General features: G+C 42.8%; 1 protein-coding gene across 1 annotated transcript in view; it reads right to left on the reverse strand.

The window, feature by feature from the left end:
* Positions 1-20,260, reverse strand: part of PIWIL2 (piwi like RNA-mediated gene silencing 2) — a 502,914-nt gene that overhangs the window by 302,467 nt on the left and 180,187 nt on the right. Inside the window, exon 6 of the mRNA XM_089658746.1 lies at positions 12,577-12,657. Coding sequence (XP_089514872.1) covers positions 12,577-12,657 — 81 coding nt within the window. The remainder of the gene's footprint in view (positions 1-12,576; positions 12,658-20,260) is intronic.

Genomic DNA, 20,260 nt, shown 5'->3' on the forward strand with positions numbered 1-20,260 from the left:
AATATTAAAAACATCAGCATTAGCATGTTTGACATGTTTCGTCCATTGACTTCATATCAGCGGAATCATGCAGGAAAGTAAAGCATTAATGAGGGTTACCCTTCACCAACGAAAATAAAGCTTTAACAAGGGTTTCTAACCTCGTCTTGCAAGTCTATGACCATGCAGTTGTCCTCCAGGGGGAACGAGGGTCTGACTGAGATAAGAAATGTCAGGATCTACTATAGGAATTGCTCACTTAAGTAGGAAACATTCAACTGGATGCAGTTGAGCAAATCATTTTTGAGAAGTAAAAATCTTCTCTGGGTGAGGTCTGTCCCCATATAAGAAAGGTTCTATCAGCAAGTGGACAGGGAAAGTCTTGGATAGCTTGAGCTGAGCAGACAGACTGCTCCAATGCTAAGCAGGAGTGTAAAGTGTCAATAAAGGCAGAAATGGTATCTTTCAATTTGGATGAAATCTCTTAGAGATGGCCAACCTGGTTCATAAACTCAAAAGAATAAGAATCCAACTTAATTGCCACCTGCTCTTCCGGCTCATGTCTGGCTTAAAGGCAATGATGAAAGTGGTTAGAAAAACAGCACAGCTATGGACTCAAAGCCAGAAATTCTGCCCATGATATCTGAAATTGTGGCAGAAAATTTCTTCCTGGGTAAAAAAAAAAAAAAAAAAAAAAAAAAGGAAGAAGAAGAGGAAGCTAGTGTGGCAGAAAACCAGCAGAATAGCCAGAGGAAGGCATGGAGTCAGAGTGAAAGCAGTGTTCAGATAAAGGATAATAGTGCCCCCTGAGTTATGAAACTACCACCCCAGCTAGCAGCAGAGCCAACAAGTCCATCTGATCCTTTTTCCTTCCATTTGAGATCTGCCATGCTTGAGAAATATCACCTTCAAACCCCAGCAGGAAACATGACTTCCATCACAATGGAGAGGGAATGGAAATGCCTTGGTGACGAGATCTTGCCGGGCCAAAGTCCCACCCAGAAACACAAGGAGTCACTCTGGGGATGCATGCAGATGCAATAGTGGAGATAACCGTGTTCTGGTAGATAAAAAAAACTGAGTAAATTTTAAATTACCCTCAGTACCCGTCTGCCAACTGGAAGCACTGTAAGAGTGGTCAATGGCTCCAACAATCCCAAATGGGATCAGCAAAGCAATCAACCAATTCAGAAGACGTATTAGGGGCTGCAGTATGGTCGCGCTGTAGTGCAGAAGTAATCTTAAAAAGAATCAGCTTTGAGGAATATCATCATTCAGAAGATGATGAGAGAAAACACTCCATAATAAGAAGGTAAGATTCTCTCAGTAGAGAGAAGATGTCCATTACTTTAGGATAGCAAAAAAGGCTAGCTGGGATTGGTTAAACTAGGTGATGTCCCTGAGAGGCCATTGTAGAAAGAAAAGAAAAAGGTAGTAGACTATACTACTATTTTAACGGCATCTTTTTTGATGAAAGGGAGGGAATCTTTTCTAAAACAACTCACAGAAACAAATCGCTTCAACACCGAAACTTACAATTAAAGTGGCGTTCCACTCACTCTGCAAAAAAAATAAAAGTCAGCACTGCTGCTGACTTTTAAAGAACAGCCATTCACCTGTCCCTCGGTCCCGCGTTGCCCCCGCCGCAGCCCGTCTCACCAGCTGTCCTGTATTCCAGGAGGCTGGCATCTTCAGTGTGGTCACCCGGCTGTGACAGCTTGTGGCTTCACAGCCGGGTGCCCACTACGCATGCGCGAGTAGCGCTGCGCTTCCTGAATGGCCCCGCCGTCTTCTGAGACCTGTCACGTGTCCCACAAGACTTCGGGGAGGGAGGGTAGGAGGACAACTTCCGTTTCCGATCGCCTAGGTGATCGCAGCAGAAGTGAAAGCGGGTGCCTGTCAAATTTGGGTACCCATTCCCCCCTCCCCCCCCGCTCCCCAAAGGTGCCAATCCTTAATGGGGAGCGGGGGACCAATCTTTAAAGCGGAACTTCCCCTTTTGGGTGGAACTCCGCTTTAGGGGTAATAAACAAGTAAGAGATAAACATTTTGTAACAAAATTGTAAACATGTGAAAGGCACTACTCACACTACAAAATCTTATAGCAGATATGTATAACAATACAAACAGTGATAAGCAAAAAAACTCACTCCAAATCAACTGTAATGAATATGTCCATAAAGTGAATAACACATGCAATATTTCTGCACATCAAAAATGTCTTTAAAGTGAATGGTACATGCAATGATTCAACAAAGTATAAATAAACTGTGTTCCCAGAACCAATAAAAGGTGTGTATTCCAAATGATCCAGTGTTTCACCACGAGCGGTAAGATTAATAACTCACCAGATAATCATCATCAAAAGGCATATCACATAATGCGGTTGCAACAACCTCAAGGATATCCAAATCTCCAAATTCTTCTCAGTGAGAATCTCTTGTGGATGAGATGTGACAGTACAAACACTCAAAAAAAGAAAGCTTCTATAGTGTAGCAAGTTTATTAAAAGTTATAAATAAAAATGGTTGCACTCACATGATAAAGTGTCAGCAACACTCACATAAAGCATGGAGTGAATCAAACACTGTGCACTGCCGCTCACTAAGCACTATGAGTTGGCTTGTGTTCTACAGACTGGAACAAACCACCAGAAGTGATGTGCTGAAGAAACTGGAAGAGACATCAGCAGCCAGACCTCAATGCATGTCGTGGAATCGAGTCATCATGAGGTGGTGTGATCTAACACCTAGTCACTTACCTGAGACCAAGCTCTGAATGGTGGAATTTTTACCACCAAGTTTGAAAGTTTAAACACTCTATAGTGAATAAGATCAAACACTATAGTGAATAAGATCAAAAACTACGGTGTTCGGATTGCTTTAATGTAAAAACGAATACTATTCAAGTACATAAGTGTAGTGCAAGTAGTGGAGATATTAGGTCCCATACTTTGGAAATGGCCTGCTAACAGGATAAATCTGTTTTACCTTTCCAAGTCACTGGTGCATGTATAGGTCCAGACTTTGCCAGTTACAGTGGGAATACGCCCAGATGGGTCATCAAGGTCTGGGAACCATAGGATTGAACCATGGCCATGGATTTGTATAGCACCCTGTGTCTAACTACAAGCATTGCACTCAGTGCAAAGCTGAGCGCCTGTGCAGTGCCCGAAGCAACATTACAGGCAGTTCCAAAAGCAGGGGGGTCTTGGAACGGTTCCCAAGCTATTACAGAGGTTGCACTGATATGGATGCACGGCTTCTATTGTTAAAGTGGAAGGCAGTGAAGTAAATAAGAACTAGATAAGCACAGAAACTTCCCCACAAGGGAGAAAAAGTCCATCAACTAGAACCCCATTTCCCAAAAAGTTGGGACGCTGTGTAACATCTACATGAAATACTTGCCCTCCAGAGGATTTACCCCTCTTCCTGACCAGGCCATTTTTTGCAATATGGTGCTGCGTTACTTTAACTGACAATTGCGTTTTCATGCAACATTGCACCCAAATGAAATTTATATCCTTTTTTTTCCTACAAATGGATCTTTCTTTCAGTGGTATTTGATCACCTCTGCATTTATTTTTTGCACTATAAACAAAAAAAAAAGCCTGACAATTTTGAGAAAAAGGCAATATTTTTGACTTTTTGCTATTGAACATGTATAGTAAAAAAAATAAAAAAAATAAAAACAAAATTTTTGTCATAAATTTAGGCCAAAATGTATTCTGCTACATGTCTTTGCTGGGAAAAAAAGCCAATATGTGTAAATTAAGTGGTTTGTGTAAAAGTTATAGTGTCTACAAATGGTAGTGGATTTTTTTTTTAATACTATATACTAGTAATGGTGGCGATTAGCGACTTATAGTGGTACTAAGGCTGGCATTCTGACACTGGGGGGAACTGTCACTGACATCTCCAGTGACACTAATACAGTGATCAGTGCTAATTAAAAAACCTGCCACTGGGCAGGAAGAGGAACATCTGGGGTGATCAAAGGGTTAACTGTGTGCATGTTTTACAGAGTAAGCATGCTGCTTTGTATTGCTCTGCTATGCTGGAGCTGACAGGGGAGAGATCTGTATTGTTTACATACAGACCTCTCCCCCATCAGTGATAATCGGCGAGTGCCGGGTGTCGGCAGGGAATCACCAACAGGGACCCAGTGATCGACAGCTGAAGCCACCAATGGCGGCGTGAGTAGGGCGCACGCACCCCTACCTGAAAATGCAAAATCACATATATATGCAAGATTTTGCGCAGCCCTGCCATCCTGTAGCAGTATTTCTGCTATAGGGCGGCAGGCAAGTGGTTAAAAAAGAATGCAAAGATTTGCAAACCTCATAAACCCATATTTTATTCACAATACAAAACATAACAACTGTTTAAAATGAGAAAATAGAAAATAAGGTATTTGGAAATTGATGGCAGAAAAACATCTCAAAAAAGTTGGGACAGTGCAACAAAGGAAGAGCACGAAGAACATCTACCTGAGACCATGGAGTAAGCAGACTCAGCTTAACCTCTTCCGCGCCGCCTTATATCAGAAATATTGCTACAGGGTGGCACAAGTATACAAAGTCACGTATATATACGTGATTTTGCAGTTCCGGGTAGGGGGCCACCATTCGCGGCCTCGGCAGTAAATCACCAGGTCCTGGCCGGTGATTCCCCGCCGGCACCCAGCGATTTCTGAGTATAAACACAGATCTCTCCCGTCAGCTCCTGCTGCACAGTGCTTTGTATGACTCTGCTAGTAGAGCCATACAAAGCAGTGTGGTCACAGTGTAAAGCACACACACGCACACACAAAGCAAAACCGCACACAGTTAATCCTTTGATCGCCCCACGTTAACCACTTCCTGCCCAGTGCCATTAGTACAGTGTCAGTACTTTTTATTAGCACTCATCACTGTATTTGTGTCACTGGAGAGGTCAGTGACACCAAGTCAGTTCCCCTCAGCGTCATAATGCCTGCCGCAATTCCGCTACAAGTCGCTGATTGCTGCCGTTACAAGTGAAAAAAAAAATCCAGTATATATACCGCAATTTTTAAACGCTATAACTTTCACGTAAACCAATAAATTTACACGTATTGGGATTTTTGTTTTAGCAAAGACATGTAGCAGATTACATTTTGGCCTAAATTTATGACGAAATTAGATTTTTACATTTTTTTACTGGACATGATTAATAGCAAAAAATCAAAAATATAGGGTTTTTTTTCAAAATTGTCATTTTTTTTGTTTATAGCGCAAAAATATTTAAAAACCGCACAGGCAATCAAATACCACCAAAAGAAAGCTCTATTTGAGGGGGAGAAAAAGACAAATTTCATTTTGGTGCAGTGTTGCATGGCCGCGCAATTGTCAGTTAAAGTAATGCAGCACCATATCGCAAAAAATGGCCTGGTCAGAAAGCGGGGTAAATCCTCTGAGGGGCAAGTGGTTAAAGCATCAAAGCTAACAAGGATATCCTTAAGTTTGGATGAAATTTCAGCCAAACGACAGCTCATCCTGCTCCTATTCCTCAGAAGATGGAAAAACATGCCTGTCATCTCCACAAGCTGTATGTGTGCAGCCAAATACAAATTTAGAAACAGACAGACAAAGGAGGGTGGAGACTGAAGGAATTCACACATGACCCTTAGTATCTACAGCCCCCTAAATGATTACAATACTTTCCATGAATTTAGATATGAAAAAAAATTAATCCCTAAAGGGCCAGCAGAGTGCCCAGAGGAAGTAAGATGTTCAGACTAGGGGCAACTATCTGTACAGAGGGTACTAAGGCCCTATGGAGATAAACTACTACCCCCCACCCAGAGCAATCTGTGGAGTCTGAGCTAACCCGACCATCTGACCCCATACCCCTGAACTTTTGATCTGCCATATACGGTGTAAAGAATCCTCAGAACGGGTACTCACAACCTCTGCTGCTGTAAAGAGAGAAATGTTAGTGTTACTACACCCAATACCCTGCATACACTATATATGGTCTCCCACAGTACACAGAACATGGAAATTCAACTATTGTAGTAAAAATAAACTGCTAAATACCTTTTCTCATCAGCATTATAAAGCAGTCCAGTGACCATCAGGGTCCAGCAGATCACTGGTTAAAGCTTGTAGGAGGAGTTCTCATTCTCCCCTAAGAGGCTGCAGGACCCCTGACCCTCTGTCTGGACAGCGCTGACTTGATCACATGCACCCTCCAAAAAAAAAAAAAACCTCTAGCAATACATACCAAACTAAGCATGTGCAGCTTGCCCCCAAGCCTCTGTTGTATTAGCAGATGGATTGGGGACAGTAGAAGAAGGGGAGGTTCAGAGAAGACAGGACCAAATAGCCTTTTTACACACTGTGGAAGATTAACCCCTTAGGTTTCACAGTGAGTATATCAAGTATGCTTTACTTCATATACAGACTGATTTTACTATTGCAGGTTTAGTAGCACTAAATATTCTGTGCCAGGCACTGTAGGCTGCTGCACCCAGACAGGCTTTGAGGGATTGCTGTGCTGTAGTGTGGAGGGAGTGAAGGATGTCGCTGGTGAGAGAAGGCACACCCAGGAAAAGAAAATGGCATGCACATGCCCAGTAAAGTGGCTAAGAAGGAGGGGAAAAAATGGCATCAATATTAATCTGTTGGCGGCTCCAATCCATCACTGCAACACACCTATTTAAGTGTCACCAACCAGAGCTCCCCATTGACAATGCCATAGAAGCGCCAGTACCTCAGGGCAAATATGGAAGGTGTAAGTCCTGCAATTGCCAAGGCAGATGAATTGACACTCAGAACAGGTTAGAAGAGATAAGATCCATCCTGTTTTGCCCACCACGGTAGGCATATCCCTTAAGTGGTCTTAAGGGACAGGGCTCCACTGACAGCAGACCACAGCCCTGGACCTGTACAATACCCTGCAGCTAACTCGATGCGATGCACCATGAACAAATGTTAGCACCAACGCAGGATCTAGTAACAGAAGAAACATTGCAGAGCTGTCCTGTATCCACCATCAAGCTGTGTCTGAGTATGGTCCCCCAAGGTTCAGCCAGAGAGTTAAATGATCCAGAAGCAGCAGAAGATGCCGTGGTGGCTATAGTGCAAGCCAGAAATCTTGATACGAGAATCAATACTAAAGCTCGCAGTACACTGCATGAATTTTGCCTATTTCAGCAGGCACCAGTCAAATGTCAACAGTGTGTGGCCATTTCTACTTGACAGAAGTCAAGCATTTGATCAACTTATATCAAAAAGACATGCTAGAAAACTTTGGTCAATCAGCGGCTGCAGTTGCTGATCAGTTTATTTTGACAGTGGCTGGGTCCAGCTGTCAAAATACAATGTTTGGATGGTGGGGATTCCTATATCCACCTTGTTTGTGTGGATGGTGGAATGTGATAGTTTTCGTCGCTGAGCCCGATGGCTAATTAGAAAAAAAAGCTAACTGTCTATGGCCACCTGTGCTCTATGCCCATGGCTATGGCCATGCTTTTCTTGTGGGTCACAGAAGTGTACTTACTTGTGTTCTCCTGTGAACCAGAAAGAAGTGTACTTGTGCTCTTCTGGGACCCAGAATCAGCAGACAACTGACGTCACAGAGCAGTTTCAGGCTCTGGAAGAATATAAACCATTTTGGCAGGATTCACCCACATGCCTGATTGAAAGCTGGCTATAGCTTTTAGCTGCATGCTGAGAGCTAGAACTAGTTGCGCCCACCCTCTCTCCAGCCCAATGCTCCAATGAATGCTGGAGGGGCAGATCAGTGTGGTGAACCCAACCTTGTCCCTTAAATTCTTTCCCCTTTATAGTCCCAAATCTTCTCCTTTAGGTTAGTCTTTCACACAGCTGATCTGCAGAAAAGGTGTCCATCTTCTTAGAAGACTAGCAAACTAAGATATGCTGGTAGTGGAAGGGTTATCCTGGACAAGTCTAGAGATTCATTTTTGCCATTTTTCAGTCCTTCTGCAGGGTAGCATATTGACCCAAAAGTTAAAGACTTACTGTGCCCCATAATGGAGAAGAAAAAAAAATAGGTAATAACTGTATTGGTCAGTCCGTTTACTAATATATTTGCAAAAAAGTTAAAGTCATTTGAACAGGGCAATAAGTCTGTAGCTAGTAGCCAGAGTGAGATCTTCGCCCCTTTTAAGGAAGTACAGGGATATATGACTGTAAAAATTGGGAGTGAGGATTTCTTTTTCATAAATACCATATTTTTCGCTCCATGACGCACAAAAAAATGGGGGAAAATGTCTGTGCATTTTATGGAGCGAATATGGAGCGGCCGGTCTGGTATTCCCCCCGTCGTCGTCACCGCGTTAGAATACCGGGAGGACCGCTCGGCTCTTCTATGCAACAGAACCTGCAGACCTCCAGTGGTCCTACCTATTCCTCGGTCCAGCGGTGCGCTCACCATCTTCTCTCCCCAGCTCCAGCATCTTCAGTGAGGGCACCCGGCTGTGACAGCTTGCGGCTTCACGGCCTGGGGCCCATTGCGCATGCGCGAGAGGTGCTGCGCTTTGTAAATGGCCCTGTAGTCTTCTGGGAAATGTCACGTGTCCCAGAAGACTACGGGGAGGGAGGGGGAAGGACAACTCCGCGGAAGTAAGAGTGGGTACCTGTCAAATTCGGGTACCTGCTCCCCCCTCCTCCGCTCCCCAAAGGTCTGCAGTCTCTGGTCATCCCCTGTACTATGTGCACAGTCTCTGGTCATCCCCTGTAGCATGTCCGCAGTCTCTGGTCATCCCCTCTAGTATATCCACAGTCTCTGATCATCTCCTGCACTATGTCCGCAGTCTCTGGTCATCTCCTGTACTATGTGCTCAGTCTCTGGTCATCTCCTGTAGTAGGTCCGCAGTCTCTGGTCATCTCCTGTAGTATGTCTGCAGTCTCTGACCATCTCCTGTACTATGTCAGCAGTCTCTGGTCATCTCCTGTACTATGTGTGCAGTCTCTGGTCATCTCCTGTACTATGTGCGCAGTCTCTGGTCATCTCCTGTAGTAGGTCCGCAGTCTCTGGTCATCTCCTGTAGTATGTCTGCAGTCTCTGACCATCTCCTGTACTATGTCAGCAGTCTCTGGTCATCTCCTGTACTATGTGTGCAGTCTTTGGTCATCTCCTGTACTATGTGCGCAGTCTTTGGTCATTTCCTGTAGTACGTCCGCAGTCTCTGATCATCTACTGTACTATGTCAGCAGTCTCTGGCCATCTCCTGCACTATGTGCTCAGTCTCTGGTCATCTCCTGTACTATGTGCGCAGTCTCTTGTCATCTCCTGTACTATGTGCGCAGTCTCTGGTCATCTCCAGTAGTATGTCCGCAGTCTCTGGTCATCTACTGTACTATGTGCGCAATCTCTGGTCACCTCCTGTACTATGTGCGCATCTCTGGTCATCTCCTGTAGTATGTGCGCAGTCTCTGGTCATCTCCTGTACTATGTCAGCAGTCTCTGGTCACCTCCTGTACTATGTGCGCAATCTCTGGTCACCTCCTGTACTATGTGCGCATCTCTGGTCATCTCCTGTAGTATGTGCGCAGTCTCTGGTCATCTCCTGTACTATGTCAGCAGTCTCTGGTCACCTCCTGTACTATGTGCGCAGTCTCTGGTCATCTCCTGTAGTATGTGCGCAGTCTCTGGTCATCTCCTGTACTATGACCGCAGTCTCTGGTCACCTCCTGTACTATGTGCGCAGTCTCTGGTCATCTCCTGTAGTATGTGCGCAGTCTCTGGTCATCTCCTGTACTATGACCGCAGTCTCTGTTCATCTCCTGTACTATGACTGCAGTCTCCGGTCATCTCCCGTACTATGTGCGCAGTCTCTGGTCATCTTCTGTACTATGTCCGCAGTCTCTGGCCATGTCCTGTACTATGTGCTCAGTCTCTTGTCATCTCCTGTACTATGTCTGCAGTCCATTGGTTCAGAAAAGTTTTCTTCTCGTCCTCCTCTAAAACCTAAATGCATCTTATGGTCAGGTGTGTCTTATGGAGCCAAAAATACGGTATGTATAAAGGTTTAATAAATGGGGTAGCAGGATAGGGGAATAATTGTTTATAATAGATATAATGCAGGCCATTTATGCCTAGGATTTTGAGCTGGGGGGAGGCGTTTAAAGTCTATATTCAAGCTAATAAAAAAAACTCCTACCAAACCTTCCTACCAGTCTTGTTGGCTAGAGGAGACCACGTTACACACACATGCAGTTTGAACAGCCAAGGATGCTACTAAGCGAAGCTAGAACTGAAAGAGGAAGCACTGCACACACATACATTATGAAAGGCCCAGAGCAGACTCATTATTAGGATAATGTACAAAAAGCAGCACGGAAAGGAAAAAGGGGCCAGCAGTTTATCTGGAGAGGAGTGCCAATAGCTGCATATTTAATGGAATGACCTTCACCATTTACCTCATTGGAGCTTTGGTTTGTCCTATTCATTGGACATAGAATTACATAGGGGGATTTTCAGACAATCTTCCTGAAGGTGAACTTTAAAGTGGTTTTAAAGGCTGAAGGTTTTTTTACCTACATGTATTCTATGCATAAAAGTAAAGCACCTCCCCCCTGAGCCTGATCCAGCGATGCGCTTGCCTATCTTAACAGCTCTTGGAATGTGCGACCCATAGAAAACTGGTGGTGGCACTTTGCCCTGACACATATAGCAAAAATTAAACACATAAATAGTCCCTGACTTTAAACTTTTGTGAAGATAAAAACTCCCTAAAAAAGGGAACTTTTATAAGCAAGAAACCAACTACAAGAATCACTGACATCCATGACAAATTTCTCCCGATATGTCGGCCAAGGCTTAACTACTGTCCACCCTCACTACAAACTACACACTTACTCCAGCTCTAATCCCAGCACCCTAACTCCCAAACCTCTAGGGCTTATCACTCATGTACCCCCCCTTCCCCCCCGCATATTTCACTTTCACCCCTCAGCTTCCTTTCTCTTCAGGGTCCCCTTCTACTACACCCCTTTTTCCCTCCTTTTTTCTCCTTGTTCCCCTCCCACAGTTCTGCCCTGCATCCTAACTTACCCACCCCACTTTATACCACACTTGTCCCTAAGCTTTTTGTCTCTTCTGCTTTCCCTTTCACTTTTGGAGAATATTCTCTAACCTTCCTACCTATCCTTTAGCTCTTCCTTAAAATGTCCACCCTATTCTGCTGTTAATACATACAAACCTAATTGCATGCCACATGTAATGGCTCCTAAACCATTACAGTAAAAAAAAATTGTATTCAACTAACTGGCTATTAATTCTAACCTCAAACGTTCATTGCTCATGTGTGTACTGACCTACCACTGTTGACACTGAACCCAACTTGTGTTCTAATGTTACTTTTTCCCAACAAATTTCTGGTAAAAGAAAAAATCCAAGCAAGAGTACATTGAATGGACTGTGGAATAGAATGCGTACTGTGCATGGGAGGGATGTGCAAGTGTCTGGGCATCACATTGTGAAAAAGAGTGTACTGCTTTTTTGGATGCTGTAGAGAGCTGTACTTGGTTTTCAGGATAATTAGTCAGGGAAAGGGTTGCTCTACCAAGATAAGAGAAAAACGCAACATTCAAATATTCACATTTAACCCTATAACCATAAGGGGTTGTTCAGTGGCCACTTTACTACCTAAAACAGAGGCAGAAAGGAAATCTGAGTAGTTTTTGGTGCATAAACATTAGAGTGAGAATTGATCACGAAAGGTTTGGTTCATTCAAAGCTGTGGTTGCATGTCTTCAATGCTTGTTAACTGTATACCACATCAGAAGAGTAGGCTCTCCATAACCTCCACAAGAGAAGGGTGAGGGGCACATCTTCAGTGAGTGCACCAGTCGTTGGTTTAGGGCAAGTTTCCAGGAATATCTCACAGGTGAGCATGTATGTCTCCAGTCCGCATTCTTCATCTGTAATTTCAATTGAGGGATCTCATCTTTCAGGGTTTGATTTTTTTCCTTCTATGGTCTGGACATATACAGTCATTTCATCAATGTCTGTTTCTAGCTGATGTGTATGAGAGCCTATAGATGCAATTTCATTGCCTAGCTTTCTTGCAAATGCATTATCCTCTGCAGGGACTGACCTTGTGATCCTATAGCCATTGTGAGGGGAGGTGGTGGTCACTGAGAAATCAGGTTATTAAGAAGGCTCTGAAAATGAGTGTTTGTCAGCCAGAAATCAAGCTGTATCCATCTTAGCCACAATGCATGTACCCATCTCTTCAGAGTTTGACACTGTATAACATTATGAGGACATTTTACTACTGTATATAATATACATTCTTCACTTCCTGCTTATTGGTGATATAAAAATCTACCTGCCCAGTCTTCCTGAACCCAGACTCTTGAGGTAGAAGTTTATTTCTATAGTTGCTGCATAGAATGTCCAAAATATAAAAAGAAAAAAAAACATAGGGAGAATCTGGCACTTTGAATATAAAATACAGACATACACCAAAAAAGCAGCACACAAGCAAAATTTTGCAAGAATTCAAAATAGGCAGTTACTGGAAATAAAGCATGCCTACGTCCTCTGATATCACTGATATGGTCATATGTTCATAAGTGGTCATTCAACAGAAAGGTAAACAAACCTGTATTGTTGCAGCACTGTGGCACTTGAAGGGTCATAGAAATTTCGTCCAACCAGTTTCATATCCAAAATTTTCATCACCCTAGAAATAAACACACAAGCATAAACCTCGCTCAGTGCTGAAAACATTAAGGTGAGGCTGGATAGACAGAAAAACATTGTTACAATGTTTCAGTTAATGTTGAAGGGTTAGTTCACCTTTAAAAAAAAAAAAAAAAACAGCCTATGCAGGCAAAGGATGTTAGTATACAAAAACAAACCACGCAGCACTGACTAAGGTTGAATAATGTCCTTGCTATAGTTGTAGTCCATTTACATACCTATCGAAGCCTGACTGAAATTCTCCCACAGTGTTGCTAGGACATTGCTAAGTGAGGCCTAGTCATTATTGCTCACCTGCGCTATCACATGCCCTATAGAAGGGGCATTACTCTTCCTCAGTAAGAACTGCACAGCTTGTTTTTATCTACAGACGTTCCTTATTCTGCATATCCAGTTGTTTACTATAGTTTGCATATTAAGACAAGCAAACTGAAATACAGCAGTTTCTTTATTGTGCTATAATCCAGCCTTACTAATCCAGTGTGTAAAAAAAATTGACAGAAAATATACCCACTAAACCAAAAGTTCACATACTATTATCGTTAACTGCAGCCAATTTAAAAACCTAACCTGCACCAGCTTCAACTGTCCCCTTAGCCTGAAATCTCTGTCATTCTGAAAGAACAAGCTATGACACTTCTGGGTAGTTACTTGATGCCTTTTCTGGCACTTTTTGTTTCCATGTGACAATCAGTATTTTTTGCTAGAAATTTTCTTAGAACCCCAAAACATATGTTTCTTAAAGCACAGGCCCTAGAGAAAAAAGTGGTGGGTTTTGCAAATTTTATGTCACACGGTATTTGTGTAGCGTTTTTTCAAACAATCTTCTGGGGGAAAAAATACACCTATTTTAATGCAAAAAAAAACAAAAACAGACAAACCACAACCCAAATTACAACTCAGAAGCGATGTATAAGGTGAAGAGTCAGCAACTTGTTCTCCCGATAACAGCACTTTATTCATAAAGGTTACAATGTGCACGTTACAGCTGCTTACGCATTTCAGTCAAAAACCTTATTCATGACCCCAATAGAACGGCTCATACTCAAGCGACATATGGGTACATAGCTAGAGCTGAAGTGGTTAAATATACTTCTTGCCCATGTAGGGGTGCCTTTTAGCAAAAAGGAAACCAAAAGAAACGGCAGGAGGCAGGCAAGGTACATCAGAATCACTTTAGGTCATGTTCACAAACCCCAATAGTATTCCATTGTTTTCTTAGATATCTTCACTTTCTCCTTTAAAACCTTAAACCCTTGTCCTCAAATGCCATCTCTGTTCTTGGCAGACCTTCAGCAACAGTGCTTTTTAATGCAAGTTGACAATGCTAAGCCACTACTCCACAATCAGAAACAGAGCTTTCTTTTGGATGTTATGGAACAGGGAAGAAAGATAGGACTATGCCCTCACTGAGGTTGAAGACTGATACCACCTTGGGAAGAAAGGATAATTTTGGGTGTAAGAAAACTTTGTTTTGTGAAGTATGAGGAACAGCTTCAAATGGGTCACCAACTCAGTCACGTCTGACAAATGTGATAACAACCATAAAGGCCACTCAGAGATCAACTAAGGGAATATGTCTGATGGGTTCAAAAGCTGGCTTGTGCAAGGCACAGAGAACAAAGATGAGGTACCAAGGAAACACATGGCGCTACAGTTAAGACCTGATTGTAGAAGGCCAGAATGCGAGGTAAAGTGTAATTTCAAGGACTGAAGTACCTGTGTTCACACCAGGCAAAGAAGAATTTTCAGGTAGGATAGATTTTTTTTTTCTTTTTATCTTTTAAGACCTGTGTTTCAACAGCCATGCCATTACAGTCAGACACTGAGAAGCAGGATGGAATAGAGATACATGGGGACAGCAGGTCTGGACTGTTGGAAAGAGGTTTAGTCTTCAAGTTATTTGAGTATGTCTGTGTACCAGTTTCTTGCGGGCCAGTTTGGTGCAATGACAATCATCGCTTTCCTCTCTTGCTCTATTTTATTGAGCAGACAAGGCAAAATTCGAGCTGGAGGGTAGACAAAGAATAGCCTGAATGGAGAGAATTATCAAGACATCCAAGACTAGCAGTAGAGGACCCTTCCAGCTACAGAAGGAGTTTGTAGTTGGGGCTAGGATGTCTACATATGATGTCCCCAATTTCTAACATCAGATTGAACATGTCTAGGTGAAAGGCATATTCCCCTTGATGTAGGGGTGGTGTCTAAGGTAGTCCAATTATCCATTTCTGAGATGTGGATCATGCAGTTCACTGCACAGCAAGATTGCTTCCAAAAGATTAGCAGGTTTTATTCAATCAAAGCTATTGGTGCCCCTTTGGTGGCTGATGTAAGCTGCAGCCTTGGCATTATCTAACTGTACCCTGATTGGGTGTCCAAGCAGAAGGAGGGGAACAGTGTTGCAGAGCCATCCGAACTGCTCTGAGATGTTAAGCAACTTAGCTTTCACAGGTAACCATGTTCTCTGAATCATGAGGGGCTGGAACACTCATCCTCAGTCTGAAAAACTGGGACCTTTTGTTAGTACTTTACAGTGATAGAGAAGGAAAGAATTTCAAATAGAGCTTTCTTTTGGTGGTATAGCCACTGGGGTTTTTATTAGTTGCACTGTAAATGAAAAAAAAAAAGAAAGTAAAAATGTGAAAAAAAAATCAAAAAAAGTTTTGTTTCTATTATAAAATTTTGCAAACAGGTAATTTTTCTCCTTCACTCATGTGTATTGATGAGGCAGCACTGATAAGGCGGCACTGATGGGCATTGATGAGGAGGCATTGATGATGCACGGATATGCAGCAATGATGGGCACTGATAGCCAACACTGACTGATAGCACCAACTGGAGGCACTGACCGGCGGCACTGCTGGGCAGCACTGATAATCAGTGCCCTGATTATTAGTGCAGATCTCCCCCGTTACATTTGCCGGTTATCAGCAGTACTTCCCTCACTCTGTGACAGCCTAAGGAAAGTTATGCCAATAACCGGCAACTGTATTAACATTGTGATATGCTGAGTCATTGGACACAGCTGATCATGTGGTAAAAGGTCGCTGTGACTGGCCTTTTACCTTATCACCAACAGCACCGGATGCATGCTGCTGGGGGCCGCATTCTGGGAGGACATAAATAGACACCCTCCCAGAACTGAACAACAGCACTGTAGCCGTGTTTCAGCTATAGCAGGGTTGGGAAGCGGTTAAGACAACAAAATCCTAACTAACAAGAATTCAACTACAGGTGAGTCTAATTATACATTAAACAGGTGTCCAGCTTACAGTTGATTATAAAAGGACGTTACTTAACCACTTTCAGTCCGGACACTTTTACCCCCTTCCTGACCAGGGCAATTTTCAGCTTTCAGCACCATCACACTTTGAATGACAATTGCGTGGTCATGCAACACTGTACCCATATGAATTTTTTACCCTTTTTTTGAGACAGATAAAACTTTATTTTGGTGGTATTTATTCACCGCTGGGATTTTTATTTTTTTTTGCTATGTGAATGAAAATGTCCAAAAAGTGTTTTTCTTATAAAATTTTGAAACTAAATATTTCATCATAAATCTTGGCCAAAATTTATTCCATTATCTTTTTAGTAAAAAAAAAAAAAAAAGCCAAAATTAGTTTATAACCATAAATTATAAATTTTTAAACTTTTTTTTTACATTTCTGTTTTTTGTTATATTTATTTTATTTTATATTTTTTTTACATACTGTCACCCTAGCAGTACAGTGTCACCATGGTGACACTGTACTACTTTTGGGGGGTGATGAAGATTTTTTTATTTTTTTTTTTACACTGATTGCTTTTACACCCATATAGGATGTAAAAGCTATCATTTCTCTTTCTCTCTGTCTGCATTATTGCAGCCATTGAGGACTACTGAGTGAGCTGTGATTGGTCACAGCTTGTCACATGGTACAAGGCTGTTGTGAATAGCCTTGTACCATGTGACCTCTGTGATCATTCACAGATTTCACACGTAGTAAGAAATAATGTCAGAAGTGACATCTTGCTTACTACTTTGCATGTGATCACTGATTGGCCAATCAGTGATCACATGATCGGGACCTCGTACAGAGGTCCCATCCGATGATCGGTGTTTTACTGTGTCCGGAGGACACAGCAGGCACAGGATCGCGGTGTTGTGTGCTCCCGGGGAGCGCGTACAAGAAGGGTGCGGGGAGGCCGTTTATAAACGGCCACCCGACCCTGCAGTGCCACCGTCCGGCCGTTTATATACAACGGCCGGTCGGGAAGTGGTTAAAAAAAAAACCCTTCCCATTTTATGCTGTAGCAATGGCACCACATGAAAGAGAAATGTCACAAGGCCTGAGAAAGAAAATAATTTCTTTACACAAGAAAGGTGAAGGCTACAACGGCAGTAAAGCTTTACTTAACAGAATACTGCAGCAATACTGATACAAAAATTTAACAAAGATAAAACTGCAACCACCTCAGACGTTAACACATCGACAGTAGTGTCTTCTGCAGAGAGGGTTGAAGAAAATCGCCATGAAGTTCACTGCAGTTAGCTATAGCAGTAGAAAGCCAAACTGGGGTGATTGTTTCCCGTGACACAATATGGCGTACACTGCAGAGGAATGGCATGCATGGGTGTCGTCCATGAAAGAAGCCTCTCCTAAAGCCCATGCACAAAAAAGCACGACTAGAATTTGCCAGAGCCCATGCTGAAAAAGAAGAGCATTACTGAGACTCTGTACTCTGGAGTGATGAGACCAAGATAAATGTTTTTGGAACTGATGGCTTCAAAACTGTATTGAAAAGATGAGGAGTACAAAGAAAAATGCATGGTGCCTACAGTAATATATGGTGGTGGCAGTGTCCTTCTGTGGGGCTGCATGAGTGCTGCTGGTATCGGGGAGCTGCATTTCATTCATGGCATCGTGAATTCACAGATATACTGCTCCATATTGAAAGAGAAGATGCTACCATCACTCCGTGCTCTTGGTCGTCATGCACTTTTCCAACAGGACAATGATTCAAAACACAAATCCAAGGCCACTGTTGCATTTCTAAAGAAGAAGAACAGGATGAAAGTGATTCAGTTGCCAAGTACTGTATGTTTCCTGATCTGAACTCAGTTAACCATTTGCCGCCCGCCCTATGGCCAAACGGCGGCCGGCAAATGTCATCAGCGTTCCGGGTGGACGCCATATGGCGTCCTTCCGCACATGCGCAGATTGCACTCCTGCAGTATCGCGCAGCGGCGCGATCATCGGCCGTGTACCTCGGACACGGCCAATGACAGATCTGAGTATCGGCCCCCATTGCCGGTACCATGTGACCTGCTGTGATTCACATGACAGTTGTATACAATGGATGGCTTCATTCATGCCATCCATTGTATACTAGTGTCTAGCTGTGAATGGTCACAGCTAATCACATGCAAATGTCATGTGATTAGCTGTGGCCAAATCACAGCTAAGCACAAAAAAAAAAAAAAAAACCTGAATGAATTGATGTCATTCAGGTAAATGCTTGCTTATAGCAAAGTAATTCTTTGCTATAAGCAAATTGTGTAAAAAAAAAAAAAATACTGATCACTTCCCCAAAAGTAGCACAATGTTACTATGGTAACATTGTACTACTTTGGTCATAGTGAAATATGAAAAAAAAAAATCTTAAAAAAATGAAAAAAAATTAATTAAAAAAAAAATTTTTTTTTTTCATACTGTCACCAGTCAGTGTCCCTGATCACCACCATGCCAGTTATAGGATGACACTGTACTGTACTGGTGACAATATGTAAAAAAAAATTCGTGAAACAAATTTTTTAAAATTTTTTAATTTTCCGAAAAATGACAAAAAAAATACAACTTCAAAAAACTCACCATGCCTCTTATGAAGTACGTTGGACTGTCTACTTTGCAAAAAGGGGTCATTTGGGGGATATCTGTACTGTTCTAACATTCTTGGACCTCAAGAAATTAGATTGGCTTTCAGTACTTCAGGACTGATCAATATTCAGATCTATACCATAGTTTGTGAACTTTCCTACAAACTAAAAAATACATCCTAATTTGGGTTATTTTCACCAAAGACATGTAGCAGAATACATTTTGGCCTAAATTTATGAAGAACAATTATTTATTTGTAAACTTTTATAACAGAAACAAAGAAAAACGTGTTTTTTTCAAAATTTTTGGTCTTTTTTTGTTAATTTAGCAAAAAATAAAAACCCCAGCGGTGATTAAATACCACCAAAAGAAAGCTCTAGTTGTGTGAAGAAAATTGTCATTCAAAGTGTGAGAGCGCTGAAACCTGAAAACTGGCCTAGGCAGGAAGGTGTAAAATTGCCCGGTATTGAATTGGTTAAACACCTATAGGGAATTCGGAAGAAACAAGTTGAGCATCACTCCACCCAGCATCCAGGCTCTAAAAGAGGTTGTTCTTGAAGAATGGAAAAAGATAGATGTTACAATATGTCGCCAACTTGTTCATTCTATGCCTAGAAGACTTGGTGCGGTCCTTACAAATCATGGAGGTCTTACTAAATTTAGTAGGTTTTTGTTGTGGGGTATATTCATTTTTGCATGATTTAATTTACTGTATTTTTCGCTCCATAAGACGCACTTTTTTCCCCCCAAAAAAGGGGGGGAAATGTCAGTGCGTCTTATGGAGCGAATATGGATCGGCCGGTCCGGTATTTCCACCGCGGCCGTGCCAGAATACCGGGCCGGCCGCTCAGCTCTGCAGCGGGACCTTATGGAGAAGACTGCTGACCTTTGGGGAGGTGGGGAGCGGGTACCTGAATTTGACAGGTACCCGCTCTTACTTCTTTGTTCTTACCTGTTCCTCTATCCAGCGGCGCGCTGTCTTCCGGCTTCTGTAGTGTGGGCACTGGGCATGACAGCCGGGTGCCAAGTGCGCATGCGCAAGAAGCGGTGCTTTTTGTGAATGGTAAGGTGGTACCTGGGACACATGACAGATCCCAGAAGCCGCCGGACCAATCACAAAGTGCAAGTGCTTCTCGCTCATGCGCACTGGGCACCCGGCTGTCATGCCAAGCGCCATTACAGAACATGGGAAGACAGCGCGCGGCTGGATCGAGGAACAGGTAAGATCAAACAAAAACTCTGCGGAAGTAAGAGCGGGTACCTGTCAAATTCAGGTTCCCGCTCCCCACCTCCCCAAAGGTCAGCAGTCATCTGTACTGTCCGCAGTCTCTGGTCATCCCTGTGCTGTCCGCAGTCTCTGGTCATCCCTGTGCTGTCCGCAGTCTCTGGTCATCCCTGTGCTGTCCGCAGTCTCTGGTCATCCCTGTGCTGTCCGCAGTCTCTGGTCATCTCCTGTACTGTCTGCAGTCCATTAGTTCAGAATTTTTTTCCCCTGTTTTCTGCCTCTAAAACCTAGGTGCGTCTTATGGAGCGAAAAATACGGTAAGTACAACTGAAGATTTTGTAATCCAAGTTATATTATTAACCTAACTCATGTAATGAACTAAACAAATGTTCTATAAAACTCAGTTTTGTCAACATTTTGGAAAGTCTTGAGTTCATTAATATATTGATTAACCGCCTCCTGCCCGCCATATAAGGAAATGACAGGCGCAAGGTGGT

Source organism: Staurois parvus, unplaced genomic scaffold, assembly GCF_062004578.1.
Source record: "Staurois parvus isolate SC_StPar_1 unplaced genomic scaffold, SC_StPar_1.0 ptg001090l, whole genome shotgun sequence".
NCBI classification, from domain to species: Eukaryota; Metazoa; Chordata; class Amphibia; order Anura; family Ranidae; genus Staurois; species Staurois parvus.